Genomic DNA, 23,815 nt, shown 5'->3' on the forward strand with positions numbered 1-23,815 from the left:
TGTGTGTATAATTGTTAGTCTTCTAAGTTCTAACATAACAAAAAAGTTAAAAAGGCAGCCGCGTAATCTCACAAACAAAATTTTAATGTTTTTTATTTAAGTCTCACTACAGATGATTTTAACGTCTCTAATTTTCTTTAATTTTTAAAGATTAGAAAAAAAAAAGAATTAAACCTCTCTCTCCACTCCCACGTACTCTTTCACTCTCTTCTCCTCTCCTTTCAATAAAAACAAAAATAAAAAATGTTCAGTTGCGTTGTCTGCCTTTTGCCTCCCGTTATTACAAATCTGTCTATTGTTATAATATAATGAGTTTTTTTTAGAATAGTAATAACAATTCTAATAAGTAAAACAAGAAAAAGGGCCAATTGCTATATAAACGTGTGACAAGAAGCTAGTATTTTATAAAATCTCAGGTATAATGTACAAATATGTCTTGACTGAGCTGATACCTATGAAAAGCAACTACATAAGTTAGTTCTTTCTTTAAGTACATATATACATACACTTTCCAGAATTTATCATTATACATACAACAGCGACTCGATTCTTCACTGAACCATAACAAGTCCTGCTAGAGTTAGTATATCGTGGCACGCCTGATCGTAGTTGCTGCAACGCAAATTCCAGCAAACCAACCGGACTAGCACATCGGTAGGATATGACACGGATACGCTAAAATCTGGTCAAATGAGAGCAGCAACTCAAGATGTAGTTGTATAAAAGCATAGCTGCTGCAATTGTACCAAAGCAGAGCAGGGATCACTATGTACCTTTCTGTTCTTGTATCTACACATGCTAGTAAAACATGTACCTGCTGAACTGAACTTTGGATGCAGCCCAAAGCCGATCAGTCACATGGGGGCCGGCTTATGAAGCACCGTCACGACAGCAGGAATAATTCCTTGTGATGCTTAGGCATCGAAAGATTCAAATGCAGCTTGCCCGACTGACACAATTTCACAGGGTTCTTGTATACCGAGACCCTTGCAGCATTATTACCCAACAAAATGACATGCAAAATGCTGAAAGCTTCACCTTTTTCAACTGCGAATTGCCACTCCCTCATTGATATGCGAAACCAATCTTTTGTCCGGAACTGGGTTGCTTTAACTTCAATGAACTCTGTACTATCTTCCTTCTCCCTTATAACTATGTCATAGGGAAGCCCGGTTTCGTTACATTCATTGACCCACTTCACAACAGACTTTCCAGCTTTTGCTATCAAGTATTTAAAAGCAACAAGCTCACCTAGTCTACCGGTCAGCATCGCATCTCTTCCATCTCTTCCACTGGATGTACCAGCATGTCTAGGTTGGTCTCTTTGGCTAAAACTAGACGAACGCATCTCGGGAGGGTCAGAAACAAAACCTAAGTTAATAGGATCAAATTCAATACGCATTCTATTGTCAGTCTCATTGCAAGCTGCACCACAATGTTCTTGCAGATCATTGAAGTCTGGCATGACTAAAGCTGCAGATGTCGTTGCTGAATCATCTTCAATGGTCCAATTAATGTCAACTGAACCTGGAGTCAAATTATCCAACTGTCCGATAATGCCACCAGAATCATCATGCATTTCTTTTTCCAAGGCACTGCTAAACTGTGCAACCGGTGCAGTTTTCCAATCAACAGGTGGCCACTTTATTGCTTTCCTTTTGGATTTTGAACAGCTTTCCTCATTTATTTCTGTCGAAGTTACACTACTTTGGAGTGACTTGTAATTGTCTGTCAATGAACGCACTGATGGCAGGGACCAAACAGATTCTCCGCCAGAAAGTTTTGGCACCTTTTGGCTGTTCAAGATAAAAAACTCTGTCTGCTCCTCAGTTGAACCTGATTCAGCCATGATTGTGATCATATGAAGGAAATTTGCCAAGTGTAATTCTGGAATTCCGTCAAAAAGCAAACGTGATAGCTCCACAAATAATGCGTGTGAATCAGGCTCTTGGTTCGTATACAACGTGCTACCCTGTATTTATAAGATGAAAATAATTATGGCTTTGAAAGAGAGTTTCCATGTCCCCATTATGCAAGTATCACAAGTGCTTGGTACAAAATCTTCCGAATTAAAAAAGCATAACCATCAACTATTAGAACATGATATGATTTCAAAGGCTAATTTGTTAACATTATAATTATCAGTATTTTGAAGGGCTAGGCATAGGCGCATCATGAGGAAGGCAGTCGAGAATCTCCTGACCCGTGCCTCCATTTAGAAGTTTCCTAGGAACGCAAACGCCTGACTGTGGCCAAGTTTTGTTAATCGTTTCGCCTTTCACCTAACAGTCTAATTTTGTGTCCTAAAAAAGGGCATGTATAGCCACTTTGTCAGGTTTTAAGAATGAAACCGAATTATGTACCCCCTTTTCTCTCCTTCCCAAGTAGAATGCCAAAACAAATTCTGTACCCTCTTCTCTGTCTGATCCAACTCCCAACTCTCTCTTGACGCCGTCTTAAATAGCTTCTCCTCCAACTCAAGGTCTCTTTTCCATTCTCCACAACATGGCGGCGATAACCTAGAAATTTTACCTCAATGCTAAATGATTGCTAATGTTTCTTAAGCTCCCAGACTTAGTATATGCTATTCATTCCACAGTTTGTTTTAAGTTTTAGTTAGTAAACTTTTTAAATTAATTAGCTTAAGTCCAAAGGATTATACCTCAGCACTTACGCTTACTGCTGGCCTTTCAAACCATTAGTAAATATAGTGATCCCAACCAACTTCTGAGTCAGTTTGCATTTTGGTGTAAGCATATAGGCATTAGGAACACACACACACACACACACGCACTTGATGAAAGACAAAAGAGAATACCTGCAGCAGACAGCTACATCTAAGCCTCTTCTTGGATTTAATTCCGAAACTCTTTATAACGTTCTGATAAAACAGCTTTTCAACAACTACTACTTGTAGACGATTTACTATATCAAATCCAAAGTGCTTGAGTTGTGTATATTTATCAGGGTGTACACTTTGTAAGTAGCGTTGTGCATATGGAAGAGCCCAATCCAGCAATGCAGCTTTAAAGCTACAATCTCCCAGACCGGAAAATAATGCCTGACGAGTTACAGCCTGCATGCAAATGCACAAAGTGGAAAGATAACAATTACATTTCTATCAAGTGTACACTGTTTCATCTATTTATTTTCTGCATTAATTTTGCAATATATGAAATCCTAAATCTTGTAACAACATATCTTTTTACAATGCAGATAAGCGGAGGGTTTCTTCAAACAACAAGGAGCTGGGTCAACTATTCAATCAAATGAAATGGAGCATGTTTTCTCATATAACAATATAACATAGTAACAATGCATGGGCAGATGTAAAAAGTACAACGTTTAAAATTCTTTTACTTCGAACTTCAAAGCATATTGCTAATGATTCAGAGACGCACACAAAACCAAAGATATCTCACCTCTGAGAGTGCAGGAATCCCTAAAGCTTTCAAGAGAATGGAAACTTTCTTAAATAGCATCTCTACATCATCGTGACTTAGTTCACCGAAGTATAAAAAATGAACGCCATCCAAATGCGTAAACTGCTGTCTTAACATCAAATCATCACACCAGCAGACAAATCCAAAGGAAGGATGTAGAGAAACCCACTTATCTTGCACAGTAGGAAGCACCGTGCATTCAATCTTCGTAAGAGACCTTTTCAGATAAAGAATATCTTCAGCACTTGATCCTGACTTCAACCCATCAGTCCATTTGAGGAGAACTTGAAAAACCTGCAACAAGGAACTCTTACATCACCGTGTAGCTTGCACTAGTTATAATATTTCTACAAACTCGATTACTTACAGCAATAGCTGCTTGTGAAGGCAAAGCAACATTTGATAAATCTAACAAAATCTGAAGGTAGCTCCGAAAAGGTGGGGTCTCATGTACTCCAAAGTGACCAACAAAGAAGTCATGAAGGCCTGGGTAGAAATTACGAAGCATCTTATTTAAGGGGATGTGATTGACAGCTGTTGAGCTGCACACAGGACGGACAGCTGTTGAGCTATACTCAGGACGGACCGCCTTGATAAAGTTAGAGGAATCATCCCAATATACTTCTTCAGGGGACAAAAATACACCAGACACCACATCCTCGTGACTGAAGCCAGATTGATATGGAACAAATATGGAAGGTCCAGAATGGAACTCGTCCATAATTATCTGCTTTGAAGGAGCCATTTCATTCCAAACTAATGAGTAAAATTTGAACATTTGTGCTAGGCTGAGACAGAAGACAAGGAAGTGTGGTTCAATATGGGCACAAGCAAGGAAATTAACAAATAAAAGAATAAAGGAATGCGAACATACATGAATCTCACATGTCAAGCATCAAAAAAAGAAATTGAGAAACTTTTTATGTGGAATTTTCTTATCACACTTTGGAAACTGTACAGAATAGCACAAAGTCTCACAAGTCTACAATCAATAGAGGTCAAGACCAAGCTTGGAACAGAATGCACTAGTTCTGATTTTATTTAATAAGAAAAAGACATCTTATCCCTGCTGAAAAAGCTTTAGAAAACTACATTGAGAGAATACGATGACTTGGTAGAGATAAACATAAGGTAAAAATGTAACACCCCCAATTGAGATTTAGAAAAAATACCCCTTTTGGGAGGCCGAAAAAGACTTTTGCCCCCTTTTTAAATTTTATAGACTTTTACTGTTTTTAGGTGCGAAAAGTCTTAAGTGCCCTTATACCTAGGTTTAATTGTTTTCAGTCTCCCTTAAATTGCTTTGAAACCCTAAGTGTTCTGAACAAGACAAAGTCTGTAAACTGTCCCACTTCCTCATGAATTTCTCTCACTGATCAACTACCTGAGAACGATCGTGCTTTTATCTCTCACGTAAAACCAAAGAAAAGGCAAACTTACGGCGTCGCGCCTCTTTCCAGGTTCACCAACGAGTAGTCACCTCGACGAGAACCCACCACCCACCACCTTCCTCCTCCTCCCTTGAGGGGATGTTGAGAAATGTTTGCAAGATCTCTTGAGGTGATGTTGAGAATAACTTGAGGGTTTTTCGAGGAGATGTTGAGAAAAGCTCGAGGGTCTCTAGAGGGGAGAATGTCAAGAAAAGCTCGAGCTGTCTCAAGAAAAAAAATACAGGGCCGCCGTCTTGCTTAGTGGGGGCGTCGATTCAAGTGTCGCTTCCTACCTCCTCCACGCTGCCAGTCACTCCTTCACTACCTTGTACCTCAAAATTTGATTCTAATTTTCTTCTTAATCTCAAACCAATAGATCTGAAATTTATCCCTATCTATTTTGTTGTCCAATTGTTCAATATATATATATCCTTTGTTGCTTTGGTATGGATCTTTTTCTTGTGTTAATTTCACTTTCATTGACGGATGAAAATCAAAAGTGCAGCAAACTCCAAATTTTTTATAAGCATAGATTATAGTGTGATGGTATAACTCCAGGACAAAGTCAAACTACCAAAAAGGTACAACAATAATATGAACTTTGTGATGGAAACTCGAAACGTTTATGCTGGTCAGTCGTAGAAACAGAAGATAGATAAGAATAATGAGAAGAAGAGGCATTTTGTTTGCCTCGTTCCAGGTAAAAAGGGAAACAGGTGTGTCACCTAGGTAAAGTGTTGTGTCACGGGCTCCATAAGTGTCCACTACTAAGGCTGCCATGCACCAACATTGTCCCACTTAACCACCTAAGCCCAATATCCTGGGTGGTATCAAGACCAATGGACCTTTGGTGTGGAGTTTTATCTCAAAAGGCCTCGGGGCAATTAGAAGTGGAACACCTATATTTAAACCTTAGATTAATGTTGTACTTCTCCGATGTGGGATTCCCTTCACATCCATCTTGGCTTGTATCAAGCCAAACTTTTACACCAATAATAAGGGCACTAAAGTTTTTGTGCATGCAGAAAAGGGCAGAAATCTATAGAACTTAAAAACAGGAGCAAAAGACTTTTTAAGCCTCCCTAAAGGGCATTCTTCCAGTTTTCTCAATACCCTTGTGACCGAAAGGTCACCGGTTCGAGTTGTGGAAATAGCCTCTTTGCAAAGCAAAAGTAAGGCTGTGTACAATAGATATTCCCCCAACCCTCGCAAAGTGGGAGCCTTTTTGGCTCGGGGTTGCACTTTCTTTGTATTCCCATGTTTTTCACTTTCATCCATAATGAGGCTCACGGAAATGGGGTAGAGGAAAACCTAAGAAGACATATAAAGAGGCTATAAGAAAAGATATGGAATACTTGGATCTAACATAAGACTTGGTGCAAAACTGAGCACAACGGTGTTCAAGGATTCATATAGCCGACGCCACTTAGTGGAATAATGCTTGCTTAGTGATGTTGTATCCATAATGAGGAATAATGGTTTAAACTACCATTTAACTCCACTGGATAAAATTGCTTTTTATGACGAAATAAAACATAGCTAAAGCGATACTTAAGAACTCATAAATAAATCTCTTTAAAAATAAGTAGAGACTTTGCCAAGACGCGAAAACTAAGAATCACACAATCATTTGCTTTATTAGCCCCACCAGCATGGTCTTCAGAGGAATTCTAATCCGACATTAACCTAGACCCAGTAACCTGTGGCTGACATCGGTGATCTTTGCTAAAGTTTAAGTTTAACAAAACATAGTGTATGCTTACGTATTTTATTTTGATCCAGTTTCACTGATGATAATGGTTAACCCTGAAAAGGTAGATTAAGATACAAAATACCAACGACTGCACTTCCAGATAAACGAGGGAGAAAAAAAGTAATCAAAGCATACCTGGCCCTGAATGGTTTCTCACACCTCCAGAGTTTCAAAATCTCAAGAACATCGCCAAGAGAGATTCTTGTCTTAAACCCAATATCACTTGCAAACTTTCCACTTCTCACCTGTTTCAAAGAGAAAAAGGTAGCACAATCAACAATACAGGAATTTTTAAACGACTTTAGAGACTTCAACATAGCTGAATCTGTGATTGATAACAGTGAGATGAATAATGGACAACAAAAAGTCTGTATAGTTTAAAGCTTGTTACTGGTTATTTGGTTTGAAGCTTGTTGTATGATACATCCTGCATTACAATAGCAAATACTGCAGCAGATGTCACACAACTTACAAACAAACAAAAAATATTTTTGTATTAATGAGTTAATTACATATATGTTCTCTCTCTCTCTCTCTCTCTCTCTCTCTCTCTCTCTCAAAGAAAAGAAACTTTCGGATTTTTTTGTTTTTTGTATCTTCTCACACTTACGAGGAAAAGTACATGACCTAATGTTGAGAATATAATTCCCACATCAGGAATTCCAATTTCTAAGCATTGCAATGCAACTTATGAAATCCTGGGTTCTCCACAAATTACCAATTAGTCAACATCACAACTGTAACAGTCTCTTGAGATCATATTTCTATGACTACAAACATCCCAATGTGTGCTGCTTTCATGTCTAGAGCTCACTAGCAATGAGGAAAAACCCACACATGTGGGGAAGTGTTAGAATATCAAAACAGATGTTCGCTCACGTCCTGACATCATACACTTCTCAGAACAGTTGTAAAGTTAACAATCAAAATTATTGCTAACTTTGCATCATAGCAAACAATTTATCTACGTCTGAGACTCATCTTTACCAGAGGTGTTCTGTGTCACCCAATATAATTAATGTATATGTTTTTCCCAATCTGACCACAAGGGAGGAATGCCCAATCAAATAAGAGAATCTAACTAATAAGGGCTTAAGAAACTTTTGGATTACCCATAAACATTTGTCAATTTTTTTTAACAATTAAGGGCATAGTTTAAACTTTCTCTAACAATTAAGAACATAGTCGATGTAGGCAACTCACGTACCAACACTAGGGATTTTTTTTACAGGTTTTGTCCTTGGTTGTAAAAACAAATTTACCACAAGTTATTAGGAAAGTTAAAATTTTTGGCAGGGGCCTAAATGTCAAACTCCCTTCAAATATTCCAAGTCTTGCATGTCAGTGTATAAAATCATTGGCTTTTCCAACAATTGATCCACGGTTCGATGCTCCAAATTTAACATCTTAGAACTGGAACATCTTTTTTCCTAAATTTCTCAAGCTAGTTAACGATTACATGGGTCAACTTAACAAGAAAAATCATATAAGAAAAATAATACGGTAAAATCCCTTTAAAGTCATAAAGTTGGGACCAAACTAATTTTATATCTTTAAAGCGGTTATTACTTAGTAGAGGTATAGTTAAAAAAATATTATTTAGTGACTTATTTATCCTTCATGAATGTTGTATTTCCTAAATAAGATTCTTAATGACGATAGTATGGAAATACCAAAAGTTTCATACCAAGAAGCTATAAACATGCTCGAAAAGTTAGAGACATTTTTGCTTTAACAAGAAAGTGTCCATGTTGACGAAGTATTACATACGCGCAAGCTCAAAAATGTGGCATCAAATCTAAAAACTAAAGCATTGTCTCAAAGAATAGAGAAATATTTAGTTCGTCTTAAACTTTTATTTGTGATATTGCAAATTTTTGTGCTTGTTGACAATTATTACCATGTGGCTGTGTGTTTCCTTAACATGGGAGTCGGTTAGAGAGGTTTTGTATAGATTTCATATAGGGGAGAAAAGGATGCAATGAGGACTTACATTTAGACATTTTCATAATGACGACGAGAGAAAAATTAGCAGCTCTTTTAACACTTCTAGAAGGAGTTTGTTTGGTGGAAATGAGAGGGGATAAAAGGTGGTGGAAGCTGGAATCATCAGGGGATTAATCATACAAATATTTTTAGGGTTTAGATAGTAGATTGGAAGACCAAATCCTCATATTATATCATCAGCTATAGGATGACGTTACTATCATAACTTTCAGTGTGGCTGCTGTTACTTTAAGATCTCTATTAATTCCTGTTTTTGTTTCCGGCTTCTGGACTTCCGGTTCACTGATAGTAAATTTTTGCTTTAATAAATTGTTTCTTTTCCAGGAAAAATAAAGGAAAGGCGAGTTTGAGTGTACCATGTTTAACTAACCTTTGGAACAGAATATGGAGCAGATGCACCCAGAATCGAGCGCACTGCATGACAGTTGTGATACAAAGTTTTTGAATAGTGAAGTTCATCATCCATTGTTGATACTACCCATTGCACATCACAGATACTGCTTATAAACGAAGATCTGAAAGGCCATCTATCAGCTACCGATTTAGAAATGCAGTAACCTGTTGTTTTATCACTGTAGCAATCATCCCATAATGTATCGAGAACCTCTAAGAGATACTCACAACCTTTTTTGTCGTCATCTCCGGATAATAGGGTCAATAACTGGACTAATTCAGGTGACTCCCAATCAGTGGCATTCAATCCATGGGAAATGATGTCCTTATTGAACATCAACTCATTCAATAAAGCATCGGATAAACTACTGATTCCTTTCTCAACTTGAACTACTTTCACAAAATCTGTAACACCAATTTTCTGGAAAAATTCCCTCCATTTCATCAGTCCACTTGGGAGTGATCTGGTGGCAGGATGCTTCAGATAGGAGATGTCAATCTCATGCCAAACCAGATCCACCCCATCAATCAATTTATTTATGTCAAATGGGTTTCCAAATGCTTTACTGAAATGAATTGATGCTTCAGCTGGTCGTTTAAAGCCGCCATTTGTTAATATATATGCTTTGTTTCCTAGTTCTGAGATTATGTATTCCCGTTCAGAACGACAATCATAGCAGTCCAACTGTAGGTGAACCATTACAAAGCAAATATAATCATTCATCAAATTCTTATCACTGTCTGTAAACCTGTCATCAGATATATCCGGCAAGATGTGCTCGTTGATAATTTCATGTGCGGATAACTGTTGGACACCGATCCTACGAAGCATACTTGTAACTTTGTCAGATGTCGTCACATCCACGGATGGCACATCAGCACATGATGCAATGAGAAAGCCAGGATTTACAATCCGAAGTTTAGCATACAAATCAGGAAAAGACTCAAGTCCATGCTGACCCTCAAACTCAGTCTTTAAGGCATCAAAATGCAACCAAATTGGGCCTTCATCCACTGCACCGTATGTACCAGTCTGAAAGAGGGATGAAAGGAATTTTTCGAAGGGTATGTATGAATTCCATTTCCATTCCCGATTCAAATGAAGCTTTGACAGAAGAACTGAATGACATTGCATAAAGTGCACTTAGCCAAGTGGCCAGCCAACTCAGTCCCATTGATTTGAGGCCATTTTGTGTATGACATAAAGAATCCATAAGTTGAAGCAGAACTTTGGGTCCATACTCACTAATACCTAGAGCTCTTGCGAGCGGATCCGGCAGAAGTATATTTTTATCCAAGAACCCAAGGCCAAGATGCTCACGCAGTAAGGCATCAGGGAGAAGCAAACGAGCCTGTTTATTCCAACCTCTTAGGACTCCGCAAGGAGGAACCCATTCATTATTTCCCCCTTCCATGAATAAGCAATTCGATGCGCGTAATTTTGCAGTAATCAATCGCGGAAGAGGAGAAAAGAAACCATGCACTTCACCCGCAAGCGGAACAAAGGACATATAGACTGTCACAGCTCTCCCGGTATTCTCTTTAAAACATGGAAGAGAACAAAATGATTTCTCTGCATTGACAAACAAATCAGGAAATTCAGACAACAGCCACTGGTTCCAGGGACTATCTCCATCTACTTCCTCTCTAGATGAAGGAAGAACAAAATCACCCTGAAGAATAAATTTCAGTCCATATGTTCTGAGAGGGAGATATGAAAAAACAGGCTGTTGGATTAGATCGGAACTGTAATCACCATTATCTGATTCCTTCAAAGTAAATGCTATTGAGATTTCTGTTGTCTGTACATCAGTACGAATGAAATCTGCTTGCAATTTCTGAGATACTACAAACCATGTCACGTTCTCTTTTCCATGTGAAATCTTAACGATACCATCTCCCACAATATATTTTCTCATGACTGTAAGGGTATCATCGAGCAAGTTTCTAAACTTTATACACTGGAGGCGGTGGAGAAAGAGCAGTAGAGATGGATGAAGATCTGAAAACATATTAATTATGTTTTTCATGACAGTTCCATCTGATACTTTTGATCTGAAAGGAAGAACAATGCAAGTGTTCCAGCTGTTACAATCCCGTTTATCATTGTCAATAGATGTCAGGCTGCTAAACAAGTCAATATTGCGAGGAGGTACAACTGTTGGCAAAATTAAACCAATCTGACCCTCACTTATATCAAACTTTATATGAAAACCATTGGAATGTATTTCTGGAGCATCTGTAACCTGCACAAAGACAACAGCATAATAATGAAACCTCAATACAAGGTATTCAGATTGTAAATTCCTTATTCAGTCATTGTAAATATTTCTTCTTTTCTAATAAAAGTTCCTGTTTCTTTTCAAAGAAAACAAAATAAAATTACAGATATGCTGAAAAGCGTAGTAGGTATGCTGAAGGCTGTAACCATGTTGAAGTGCTTTTTTGGCCTCTTTTTTGGGTGGTATAAAAGTAATAGAAGAAACTATGTAATATGGAGCAGGAGTTGACTTCCCGAGCAAACTGGATTCAAATCCTTGTTTCTTGGATGCAGTACTCGTGTTATATGGCCAAAACAAAGTTCGATGAGAATTATTTTGCGGTAAGTATTTTAGGAAGAAAAGTATCACTTGGTGAAATGGGTTTGGGTCAAAGGTAAAGGGCAAAAGAGGCTTGGTATTGGGAACTTGCCAAGGACAAATGAAGCTCACTCAGATTAGGATTTTGGAGGTTCGAACAAGAGAGTGAGGGTCTTCTGGGTTGCTGTTATTAGAAGTATAAGTTGCATGAGGATGGGCGGGACAAATTGTCCTACATTTTGATGCTTAGCAATGCTTTACAATCATAGTTGAGTAGTCGAGCTAGACCGGTGGACAACTTGCTTCCTGTCTTGAATTGTTCTTTTCTAGTGTAGGCTATTCTGACGTATTAACAATTATAAAGGTTGTTGATGCCTAGAGCAACGATCCATGATCTGGCACTAAACTTTATTCAACTTAATTACTTGCAAACTTTCAGTGAAAAAAATACAAGCCTGCGCATCTCAACAACTACACAATCAACGTGATTACGACAGAGCGGGTACATGAGAACAAAACAAACAGAAACAATGATTGAAAGCATCCAAATTTTTATGTATAACGTTTTAGAGAGAGAGAGAGAGAGAGAGAGAGAGAGACTAATGTAATTTTCACAACCTACCCGAAAAACTGATTTGAAACCAATGCCCTTCTGCCCTATGTACCCAGCATTAGATCCTTTCTTGGTTGAATTTCCAACATCACATAGTGCCCTAATGTTCTGGGCAGAAAAGCCCCGTTCATTATTCAAAACAAGAATACCTGAATCTTGAAGAATGAATGTTAGAGTTGGTTCTACATTTGATGGGTAGGTATTATCATCAGCGTTTTGAACCTGCAGCGATAAAGAATAATTAGGTGCAACTAAAACACAATAAGCATATCAGAGGATTGTTTTCAACTCCAAACTCTGATTATAGCATCAAACATATAAAGATAGTAGAAGATTCAAATTGTAATTTTATAGTATCAACAAAATATTACTGATGAAATATGCTACATACAAAAAGACCAAAGAATAAACAGATAAACTATAGAAACTCAGTAACAGTTGTCTTGCAGATATTGATGTCTGTCCATTAAAGGTAACACCACATTAGTAAAAAGGAAAATCAAGTACGTCAAGCACGCTCATTTCTAATATTCTACAGTAAGAAATCCATATGTTGAAGATCTATGCCACCTGCAGAGACAGATCACCGCCAGTAGGGATGGGAAATCTACCAATTAGCTGAAAAAATTTCTTAATGATTATAAAATTTAGGCAGGTCCAGTTTATTGGTAAAAAATTCCTCAGCCACGGTTTGACCAACCTTACCGGTCAGAATGTTTAGAATTTAAACATGCCTATTAACACTGGTATGAACCTATTAGTTGTTGCATGGGGAGAACTATGAAGTGCACTAAGCACACTGAAAGAAAGCAAAAAAGGCAGCCTTACCAGCTCAAGAAGAAAATGGGAATCCTGAGAATACAATTCCTGCGAAAGGCAATGCAGAGCTCGACCTAACCGAGCGTGCTGCTTCTTTAGGATGATACTTTCAACATTTGACAGGCTTGAATCTAGACCAAATTCATCTCTCCTGATCGACTCAATTACCAGCACTCGATCTTCCAGTTCATTAAGTTCAGTATAATGCTCTGGGTAGCCACTGACAATTGTAGCTTCGGAAGCTTCTGCACAACTAATCTTTAGACAGGCTTCAGTACATTCATCTTTTTGCTTGTCTTCCATAACAGATGCACTCATAGTCCCTTCATAAGCGGCAAGCTTATCTGACACATCTTTAATATACTTTGAGTCTGACCCCGTTTTATGCCTAACAGTGAAGCATGACGACTCAGAAATGAATGAATCAGCAGCATCATAGAACAAAATTTATGGTAATCATCAATCCATTCTATTATTCCAAGTGATAAGCCAACTTCATGAAGCATAAGCCGCTGCTCTGTTTGCTTGCACTCACCCAAAATGGCTGAAGCAGCATGTTTGAAAACAGATTGCATCCCTGAAAGCAATACATCGGCAGCAAAACTACGAAACTCTGCAGGTAGATAGCCAAGACAATCAATGACAAATCTTGATAAAACTGATTCACCGATATTCATCCGAGTTACATCCCAGTGTAACTCATTACATAATTTACTTGTCGAACCTTCACCAACCATTTGCTTTCCAGAAAAATCTTTTTCTTGATTAAGAAAATTCTTACTGCCATTTACTTCCAGAAGATGATTCTTCAAAATGACTTCAAATGCATGCTGCAGATGAAATTTCAAAAGGGACACTGGGACATGTTTTTCTCCCCCAGATAGTGAGAACAGAGATAACATTTTCACTGCTGTTTGGAAAGACGATCCTTGAAGAGCAGCTTCCAAGAATGAACCTACAGTAGATGAATGGTCTAACCGAATCACTTTTCCATCCTTCGTCACCAAACACAGCAGTTCATCAGTGTTGACTTCATTCAATAACCATAGTACAAGTGGACCAAGAGAGGGAGCAAACAAGAGGTCCCAATGTGACCATAAGTTTAAATCCAACATCATTGGAGCTCTGAGTAGGACTTGAATTGCATCCTTGGAGGTTACAGATTCATGGGTTTTTGTTTTCTTACAGTGCTTAGATGAGTCTGTCGGGTCACTAGTTCCATATAATGTCATTGAAAATAGAATACGTTTGGAAATTGCAGTGCTTTTATGCTTCTCCACTATACTCAGAAAATCTTCTACAGAACTATTTTCAATGGTTTGGAAACTAATCAATGGGAACTGCTTCCTAAGCAGTAATGGAATATTTAGTTTGCAAATTTCTTCATCTTCCCATAAACTATTTATAGCTTGAGAAACTAACACAATAAAATAATGCTGGAGCATGCAAACCTCCAAAGGACACTTCTCACTTCCGTCACCAGTCAAGAACTTGCACAGCTCATGTGGAAGTAGACAGGCATATTTTTCTAGAAACATTAGAAATTCCCCAAAACCAAGGCACCTAAATTCCTTGACACGAAATTCTTCAACCAACCAAATTTCACAATTGCAAAGCTTTCTCAAGAAGATAAATATCTTCTCCTGAAGTGGCTCACCGCTGATGCACATTCCATGATCAAATTCAAAATATGTAGCAACTTTCCTGATTATGTCTTCAACTGACACACCTGTGGAGTATAATCACAAAATACAGTAAGGCACACCAGTTCTGTGAAGGAATGCACATGTGGAAGGCCGAAAGGGTGCAAAACTGAAGGTAGGGAAAGGTACGGTGAAAAGGACAAGTTTTTACTTGAAACCAGAGACAAAATTTATTGCACAAAACTATGCCAGTACAAGGGCTGATCCAATGTCCACAAAAACAAAAACAGAAACAGGATAATAAACAAGATCAGCCTGAAACTTAGAATCTCATAGAAAACTCCACAAAATTAACTAACAGTAGCTTTCCAATTAAGAAGCCAAATCTCCAAATTCTAAGGTAACCGATGCCCTTAAAATAATATGAAATAGTATAATTTTTATACTACATATATTAGACCATTACACACAGCAAATTTGGCTATGAAGTCAGGACTTGGCTAGTCAGTGTACTCACTCAGTGTAATGGTTTTTTATTTTATATTTTATGTACGCTGGCTCATTATCAACTTTGCTTGGTAGTTGACCAATTGTATAGGAAATGTGTAGAAAACAGCGTATAATTATTTTCTTTTAATCAAACTATCACGGATAATGTCACTCCTCAACCTTCAAACCTAAAGGAGGATGAGGTTTCACCATAAATCTTATTGGCAATATGGAGAGTAGTCCAATCCTTATAACCACATGCAAGGTCCCTTAATTTCCTCATGGAATTGACGCTCTCAATATGCCCCTTCTCGTGTGGCGTCGTTTAGACACACATGGACAACACATATTGAGCACTCAAATGCAGATTACGCAATGGTAGCTCCAGAGTTTCTGGTCCTAATCACAATAGTCTTGAAAATATGGCAAAAATAAAAGTGTGTGATGCACCAGTATCTATTGCCCTAGCTTCCGGATTAAACAAAATAACCTTACCATATACCACAGCATTGACTTTCTCTTCCATCGCTTCTCCAGCAACAGCTACTTGACCACCTGCAGGTCCACATGCTACAAATTCGCATCCACTGTTCCGTGGCATTGGTGCTCTGTTCGTACTCTGTTGTGGCTGGGGATGAACTGGAAATTTCCCAACAGATCTGTTTGACCTGAGCTGGGTGCTGAACCAATTCCAAGGGATCCTCTGGAGCCAAAGATGATCCAGTCTGTTGGAAGCAGTTCTTGTGAACGTGTCCAACTTGACCACACAGATAGCAGACTTTTTTTTCAAGAGGAGATCCTCTGGATGAGCCTTTGCCCGTGTTCTTTTTCTCACTCTTTTGGATTATCTTCTGCATACACCAGACTGGCTTACCAAGAACTCTCTGACGACGTCCACGAATTCTCAGACGACGTTGATGATCCTGCTCTAGGCAGCGTGAGGCTGCCACAACATTGTCATAATCCATGGTGAGCACTCTCTGACGACGTCCACGAATCCTCTGACGACGTTGATGATCCTGCTCCAGGCAGTGTGAGGCTGCCACAACATTGTCATAATCCATGGTGAGCACTCTCTGATAACATCCATGAGTTCTCTGACAACGGCCATGATCCAGCTCTAGGCACTGTGAGGCTGGCACAAATTGTCATAATCAATGGCTTATGAGTACCGTGTAATGTTGTAATAAGCTTTTTAAATTCTTTCCAAAGAATGTCTAATCAGAATGCAGAGTTGTCTTTAGTCACTTGGCCTAGAAATAAATGATTTGTTCCTGCTTCGATATTAATGCTTCCTATCCCTTTTTTTTTTTTGTTATTCACCGAAGGATACATAGCAGAATACCTTTTTCTGCTGCACAGCAGTTATTTTGACTTACTCATGCAGCCATGCTAGTAGTCCTAACATAAAATCAATGAAGATTGAAAACATTTGAAATAGAATAAGATTACGTTATTAAAAAATAAATGGATGATGTAACAATGAACACATCATACCATGTATAAGAACAAAATCAAATTGCCCTTTCATAACAGCCATCATTTTTACTCGCTTTGCTACTCCCTCATTCAATACTTCATTCTCTAAATGTCCTTGACCTATACTGTTTCTAATTTATTTTATTCAAATCTGATAAAAGAAAAAAAATAAGCACGTAACCAAAATTTCAAGAAAGATACAAAACAATATAATAACCATTAGTAAAATATCAGACTACATAAAGTGCATTACTCACTCTGAGTATGTTGGGTAACATGTTCAGTAATGACTGGCGGTGCATCCTTAATATTTGATTCAACATCTGAGTTCAAATATTCAGAGTATTTATCAGTAGAAGTTCTACTTAATTCGTGTTGGCCAATGGATTGGGATGTATCATACATGCTATCCCACATTCCACATTTGATAGATGAGACCTGAAAAATAAGTGCACATGCAACATCAATAAGAACTAACTGGAGGAACTCAAACAAACAGCAGTAAGTTATTATTTTATCTACCTATTAATAACAAAGAAGCAAACTTACACAAACAAGTACTACAAAGCTGAAACGATTGATAGAGATAACATAGAAAATTGGAAATTGTTAAGAATGATAAATAAAAGCATAAATGTCCTCTAGAACCACAAAAATGCATTTTTAAAAAACTTTTTTGTACTACATTTATTCTTTTTCTTGTATACATAAGATGAACTTCAACAGCAGTTCTGTAACGTAATGAACTTTTCAAGGCCGTCTAAATATGCAGAAAAACTAAAAGGCAAGATACAAAGTTAAGGAAAAGCCAATGACTGATGTAGTGCCTAAGCTAACAACTGTTGCCGGCACTAGCACCATGCCTATATGTAAATTAAAATGGGAGACATGGGTAACGTTCTATTTCCAAATACTCAGGTATTATATTAATTCCCTAAGCCCTCAATAAAGAATCACTTATCACTGAATATTAAATTACAATGCAAAGTATCAATTTAATATTGAGTTTAATTTACGGAGCACCAGTAGTACTTATGAGACTTATGCATAAACAAAGAAACAGGTATATCAGCTAGACTGCTAACATCAAGCACTGAATATTGCCAAAAAAATACATAAATTTAAATGCACAATATGTTGGAGACTGAATCAACCGAATGACTTACGGCAACATTCAATAATCCAATCAATGGGTCTGAAGCAAATATTCTGCTGATTTTTTTCATCCTCTTATCATAACACTGAAGCATGCTCCAAAGTACCTACAAGCAACAGAAGCCAGTTGCTGAGAACGCATATCTGTAGAACTTAAATCAGAAGCACTACTCAAAAACAAAACTAGATTGAAATCCCAATATTTCTTGGATAAAGATGCTCAAAGAGAGGTTAGACATCTAATCATGCCCCAAATAAAAAGTATCCTCATTTTGCATCACAGATTCTTTTTTTCTTTTTCGAAAAGAGAATTTAATTGTTAAAAGGCAATAAAATTACATAGTACAGACAAAGTGGTCAAGAAAAAAACTCCTGATAGGCTAAAAAGAATAGAGAAACAAAATCAGCTGAAACAAAAAGGCTTACCAAAAAGCAGAACTAACAAATACCAGCTTGCCAATTTAAAACAAATAATTGAAGCCCATAGTGCAAACTAAAAACGAACTCTTTCCCATAACTTTTTAACCCCTACACCCACACAATCTTCAAAAACCATTTTTTGTCTCTATCAAAACCACCCAGAACACAGCCAAAGTTATACAACCCCATATTAATTTGGCCTTCTTAACCTTCCACGCCATTTGTGGCTCTTACAGAGTAAGGAAAAGCAATCCCTAGGGATGATCCCACTTTTTTCATCTTCCTGAGAAACCACAATATCACAGGTAATGAGGAAGATACCATCAACTGATTCCATATTCTTCTTATACAATGTACCCCAATGGGGGGACAGGCAAAACTTTGGTCTCCTTCTCTGACCACGCCACAAGTATTTACCATACTGTGAGTCACTAACCACTCTTTTTGCTCAATTTGAATTATTCCCAAAAAATCCAAATGCGGCAAAAAATTCACAATGCCAAGGACTAGTGCCATAATGCCCAAAAGCCAGAAAATAACAGTTTCTTGTCCAAACAAACCACACTACAAACATATAGAAACCTACTCCAAATTGGTGGAAGGAAAGAGCAATGCAAAGAAATAAAATCAGCTTCTATGCACATGCTACCAGCTCCTTTGCAACAAGACTCACCAACTCAGGGATAAAGATAGATATATATACACACATTTATTTATACGCTGTCCTTTTCCAGCTCGGTAAAGTGCAAATAACTTACCAACTACACATCGACAACCATAGAGGCTGCATATCGACAGCTGTGAAGCTGAAGTATGGTCAGTCATAGGTCCATAAGTATGATCCCACATGATTTGTGATGGATAACAGTCCTCATAATCATGGGCAGAGTCATAGGCATGATCCTTGAGGTAAGGGACCTCCAAAACTAAAATAGGACTCTTAATGGCACCCCTCCTCATGTCTCCCAAAGTCAAATGGCTAATTGACTTAATGGGCGGGATACTGGACCTCAAATCAGCCAATCACCGGATGTCACTGGTCTTTCTTCGTTCCTGGAGTGCTGCAAGTTTGAGGTGAGTAACGGGTAGAGGGTGAGGTTTTGGGAGGATGGTTGGTTAAAGGGTGGACCGTTGAAAGAGCAGTATCCTAGATTATTCTTGTTATCGAGATAGCACGACCAGAGCATTTCAAGTTTTGTGGCTTTTTGTCTTCAGTCATTGAGCTGGAATTCTGATTTCAGAAGAAATTTGAATGTGCTGGAGATAGCAGAGGTGGCTAGGTCATTACAGAAGGTGGAAAATGTTCGTTTGATTCAATCAAGAGCGGATACTAGGTGGTGGAAACTAGACAGATCCGGATTGTTCACTTGCAAATCCTATAGCTCATTCTTGTGCAACAACGGAACTGTGCAACATTTTCCAACCTTTTCTCAGATTTGAAAATCAAAAGCTCCTCCGAAAGTCAAAGTTCTTGCGTGGTTAGTGGCTATTGGGAAGGCCAACACCTGTGATCAAGCTCAAAGGTGAAGGCTTATTTGCATTTGTCTTCATTGGTGCAGTAGGAGGAGAGTGTTAATCATGTTTTTCTCCTTTGTTCTTACTCAATACAGTTGTGTGGGAAATTGTTCAAGGAAGTTAGAGCTAGTTGGATTATTCCAAAGGGTTGTTTGAGCTTCCAAGCACCAACTTCAAATGGGAGGAAAGCTAAAGCTTTGTGGGGCTGTTTGGTGTTGGCAGTTCTTGGAAACATTTGGTTGGTGCGTAACAGAAGAGTTTTTTATTATAAGGGAGTGAGAGGGTAGAAGAACTACGGGGTAGAGTAAGATACTGGGCAGCCCGCTGGGCATCAGTTTTGAATAAATTCAGGGATTATTCTCTTTCTCATATAGTGAGGGATGTGTTAGCAGCCATAAAATGATTTTGGTTCAGCCTTAGTTATTTGTAAATAGCCCTACTTGAGAGGTCTTAGCTAGTTTTGCTAGATGGTGGATTTCTAATCCACTTTTTTGTAATTCATGTAAATGTTTTAATAAAATTTTATCGTTTCTTCTCAAAAAAAAAAAAAGAAAAGAAAAATTATTTGCCACTATATAAAGATATAGCCTTCCACCATGAGAAGATAATTATTAGTCTGCCAAGAAACTCAAACTCTTGAATTTGCATTCATCCACTAAATCTACCAACTTAGGCATCGGAGGATCACAATAGATTGGTGTCAATGTGACAAGGTCTAACCTATCATTTTCTTTCTCAGTTGCACAGACACTCAAGTAATTCTACACTTGTATGGAATTTGATACCGCATAGACAATAAAGAAAAAATCCGATGAATTCCCTATAAAGTTCCTTCTAAGCCTCAAGTTCTAAGAAATATCCTGAGGTGATGCTAGGCAAAGATTACCGCACTAGACCAATAAAATGAGTCACCATTTCAAAAACCTTCCCAAAAACAAAATTTTACATTCCAACACCAAATTAAGACAATAAAAAAAGATAGTTCTAAATTCGATCATAGGAACCCTCGACAACTCCCATCCATTGGAATGCACCATACTTACACCCGATGATAGAACACAACACAGAGAATAATAGAAGTAACTTGAAAGTTTAAACCACAAGGGATAGTTGATAAGCCAGCATAGCCCAACAATTTATGACACAATTAGGAAACTAAGGATAAAAATATAAGTGAACTTATTTCAAATGTTTTTCTTTTTTCTTAAAATGCCATACATAGAGGATATAAGGATTTATAGTTACATTAACATGGAAAACCCTCTAGCATGTCGTTCCTTACAATTATTTTGAGTCGAGAAAAAAATTAGTAAATCAATGAAATGTTCTATCAACTAGAACTTCATTTAAAGGTCTAAGAAAACAATGACTATATGTAAGGCACTAACATGCATCTGACCAATATACAGGACATTGACAAGTGTTTGATCTAGACAGCAAAATGTATCTTGATAATAAGTTGTTCATATGACACAACAACAGCAACAACATACCTCAGTCACAGTCTGCTCCTTACATGCATCCTTCCAAGTTGTAATAAACTTCCTCAAAAAATCACTGGAAACTGAAAGATCAGTTTTAATCATACTAATGTCCTCCTCGGTTTCATGGTCATTCTTAGTAAAAAGAACATCTTGTTCTACCTTGTCTCTCTTTCGTAATTTTTGGGGGACAGAGATGGGGCTGCTTAGATTTTCGTATTTTCGTTTCTTTTTTACGGACCCATTACCCTCATTATGCTTTTGGGTTCCACAAGCCGGAGAAGGGTGGTTTGATCCAAGCAAAGGCCTCTCCTCTATTGCAGACATGTAAGTAGAGTTACTCACTTGGTCCGAAATTTTAGCAGATTGTAACGAAAAGTTAACCTCGGTGCATGCATGACCTTTATCTTTGTCATCTTCATGTAAAAAATCCTTACCACCTCCATCCCTTGAACTTGAAGAAACAAATCTATCTTTCTTGTCACAAAATTCCTTTTGTACAACAGAAAACAATTCAGCATGCTGAGAAATGTCACAGAAATGCTTGTCTAGCCGCTCATTCAATGAGGTAAGAATTGGTTCCTTCTTCTTATAGCGGCGCATTCTAACTTGCTCTTGAGATTTAATTAGAGCGGCACGTTCTAACTTCCTGCCTTTCCGAATAGAAGAAACGTGCACCCTATGATCATGTAGTTTACTTCAAACAAGAGCATTATAACATATAATTTTCTAGTACTTTCAAAGGACTAAAAACTTAAGTTACTCAAAACGCCTATGCACGCCAAATGTAATTTTAACCACTCAAGGCATCAAAGTGAATCAATCCAGTAGTCGCAACATTTTCTAAATCTGTGCAGGAGGGAGGGGTTGTAAATCTTTTACTATACAAAATCATTACAATTATTAGACACAATGCCTATCTATCATAAAATAGAAGGAAAAAGATGTGAGACGTACCCCAAGCTACAAATTCGAATTCCGATATTTTCCTTGCTTGCAACTGATCGCCTCTTAACAATATAATCCAAAAATTCTTCAACAGAGACTTTACGTTTATGTTCTTGATAAAAGGTGAGTAAACATAGTATCTCCTCGCTAGTTATCTTAAACACTTCAGTTGTATCAGAACTCACTGGGAAATAATGCAAAACAAGGGGGTGACGGAACAAAGGGCCCAATCCCAGCACTTCAAACTCCTCAATCTCCTCATTCTTGCAGATTGCAAGTTCCAAATCATACAAAGATGTAATTCTTCGAGCTAGAACAAAGCAATGGATAAATGAACTTATCTACATAACAAAAGAAAATGAGTAAAAATTAGAAAGATTTAATACATAAGGATACAAATTTGTATACATAATTTATGATATGTTCCCGACGCAGAACAAATAATTTCCAATTGCAAATGAAAGGACATTTATCTTTTCCATCAATTACATTCCTTTTCCCACACTTTCTAAGCAACCAAACAAAGTGTTTACCCAATATATATATATATATAGAGAGAGAGAGAGAGAGAGAGAGAGAGAGAGAGAGTGAGTGACTATTACCCTGCCTTCGGTGAGCATGAGGCGGTGAAGAGAAGGGACTTGATGCATTTGAAGCCCGAGAAGAAAGCTCCAGTCATCAACCTTGAGCGTCACAAGCGCAGACTGTAACACCTTCCACGCCGAGACGCTCCTTCTTGCCGCCACAAAATCACCGCGAGCCTTTTCGACTGCCTGATCGATGCTCTCCAGCATCTCTTTCAGGTTCTCACATGAAGTCTGAGGCTGAAACGCAGAATTTGGGAGCTGTTGAGGATCAACATTGGGTTTCGGGTTCTCGGATGAGGTCTGAGGCGGAAACGTTGGATTTGGGAGCTGTAGGGGATTAAAAATAGGGTTTTGGAGCGGGAAGCTAGGGGTTTGGATTGGGAAATTAAGGCTTTGGATAGTAAAACTAGGGAAATTGGGGTTGTGGGCAAGGTAGGGGGCAAAGGCGGGGTTTTGAGGATAAATATAGGATGAATTGGTGGGGTTTTGGTTTTGGAGAGAGAAATTGGGGTTTAGAGGTTGTGGGTATGGTTGCTGAGGCGGCAGCGGTTGTCGCCAATCCCGTTCTCCGGCGGAGGGCGGTCTGAAAATAGAAGGGTGCCTGAACATGGCGGAAAGAAACGGAGTGAAACTGGACAGCGGTGGACGTCCCTTTCTTAAAAAATAAATTCTCCATGTATTCCACGCGTGGCTCCCTCTCGTCTCTCCTGTCGCTGCACCAACGAGGTCGTCCAGGTGCATTAATTTTGGATAGGATGTAGGGATCTCGGAATTATGACTGTTTATTGTACATCATACGATCAATTTTTATTAGTACTATTTATATTTAATTTTAAATTTTAAATTTTGAAGTGATTTTTGACCGCACAATGTATGATAAACGATCACAATCACGAAATCTCTAATATCCCTAAGAAAAGGATCTGGCGAGGACCTTTTCCTATTTATTTTGTTGATGCTCCAAACTTTTAGACTTGGAAATGATGGGTGAAGACAAGATTTATTATCAAATCACATAATGTGACAGTTAACAAATGAATATTTTTGATAATTTTTCAAAA

At 38.0% G+C, this 23,815-nt stretch overlaps 2 protein-coding genes across 3 annotated transcripts; both read right to left on the reverse strand.

The window, feature by feature from the left end:
- Positions 1-382: 382 nt before the first annotated feature.
- On the reverse strand, positions 383-10,301 carry LOC125475175 (protein NO VEIN-like). Of its 2 annotated transcripts, XR_007256561.1 has the most exons (7): positions 9,004-10,301; positions 6,762-6,871; positions 3,811-4,231; positions 3,423-3,737; positions 2,819-3,076; positions 774-1,972; positions 383-682 (listed from the first exon to the last, which is right to left on the reverse strand). XR_007256561.1 is itself a non-coding variant. In XM_048579571.1 (6 exons), the coding sequence occupies exons 1-6, from the start codon at positions 10,159-10,161 to the stop codon at positions 884-886; spliced, it is 3,351 nt and encodes a 1,116-aa protein (XP_048435528.1). In that variant the 5' UTR covers positions 10,162-10,301; the 3' UTR covers positions 383-883. The 2 variants fall into 2 exon arrangements, 1 of the variants encoding a protein (XP_048435528.1); XM_048579571.1 differs by having other exon boundaries at positions 383-1,972.
- Positions 10,302-14,627: 4,326 nt separating this feature from the next.
- LOC103963523 (protein NO VEIN) lies at positions 14,628-23,509 on the reverse strand. Its single transcript, XM_009376354.3, has 7 exons — positions 22,770-23,509; positions 22,177-22,508; positions 21,232-21,898; positions 17,815-17,910; positions 16,906-17,086; positions 15,665-16,304; positions 14,628-14,766 (listed from the first exon to the last, which is right to left on the reverse strand). The coding sequence occupies exons 1-7, from the start codon at positions 23,493-23,495 to the stop codon at positions 14,754-14,756; spliced, it is 2,655 nt and encodes an 884-aa protein (XP_009374629.3). The 5' UTR covers positions 23,496-23,509; the 3' UTR covers positions 14,628-14,753.
- Between the last annotated feature and the right edge of the window lie 306 nt (positions 23,510-23,815).

Source organism: the organism of the source record quoted next, unplaced genomic scaffold (assembly GCF_019419815.1).
Source record: "Pyrus x bretschneideri cultivar Hongxiangsu unplaced genomic scaffold, Pyrus_bretschneideri_v1 Contig14, whole genome shotgun sequence".
Lineage (NCBI taxonomy): Eukaryota > Viridiplantae > Streptophyta > Magnoliopsida > Rosales > Rosaceae > Pyrus > Pyrus x bretschneideri.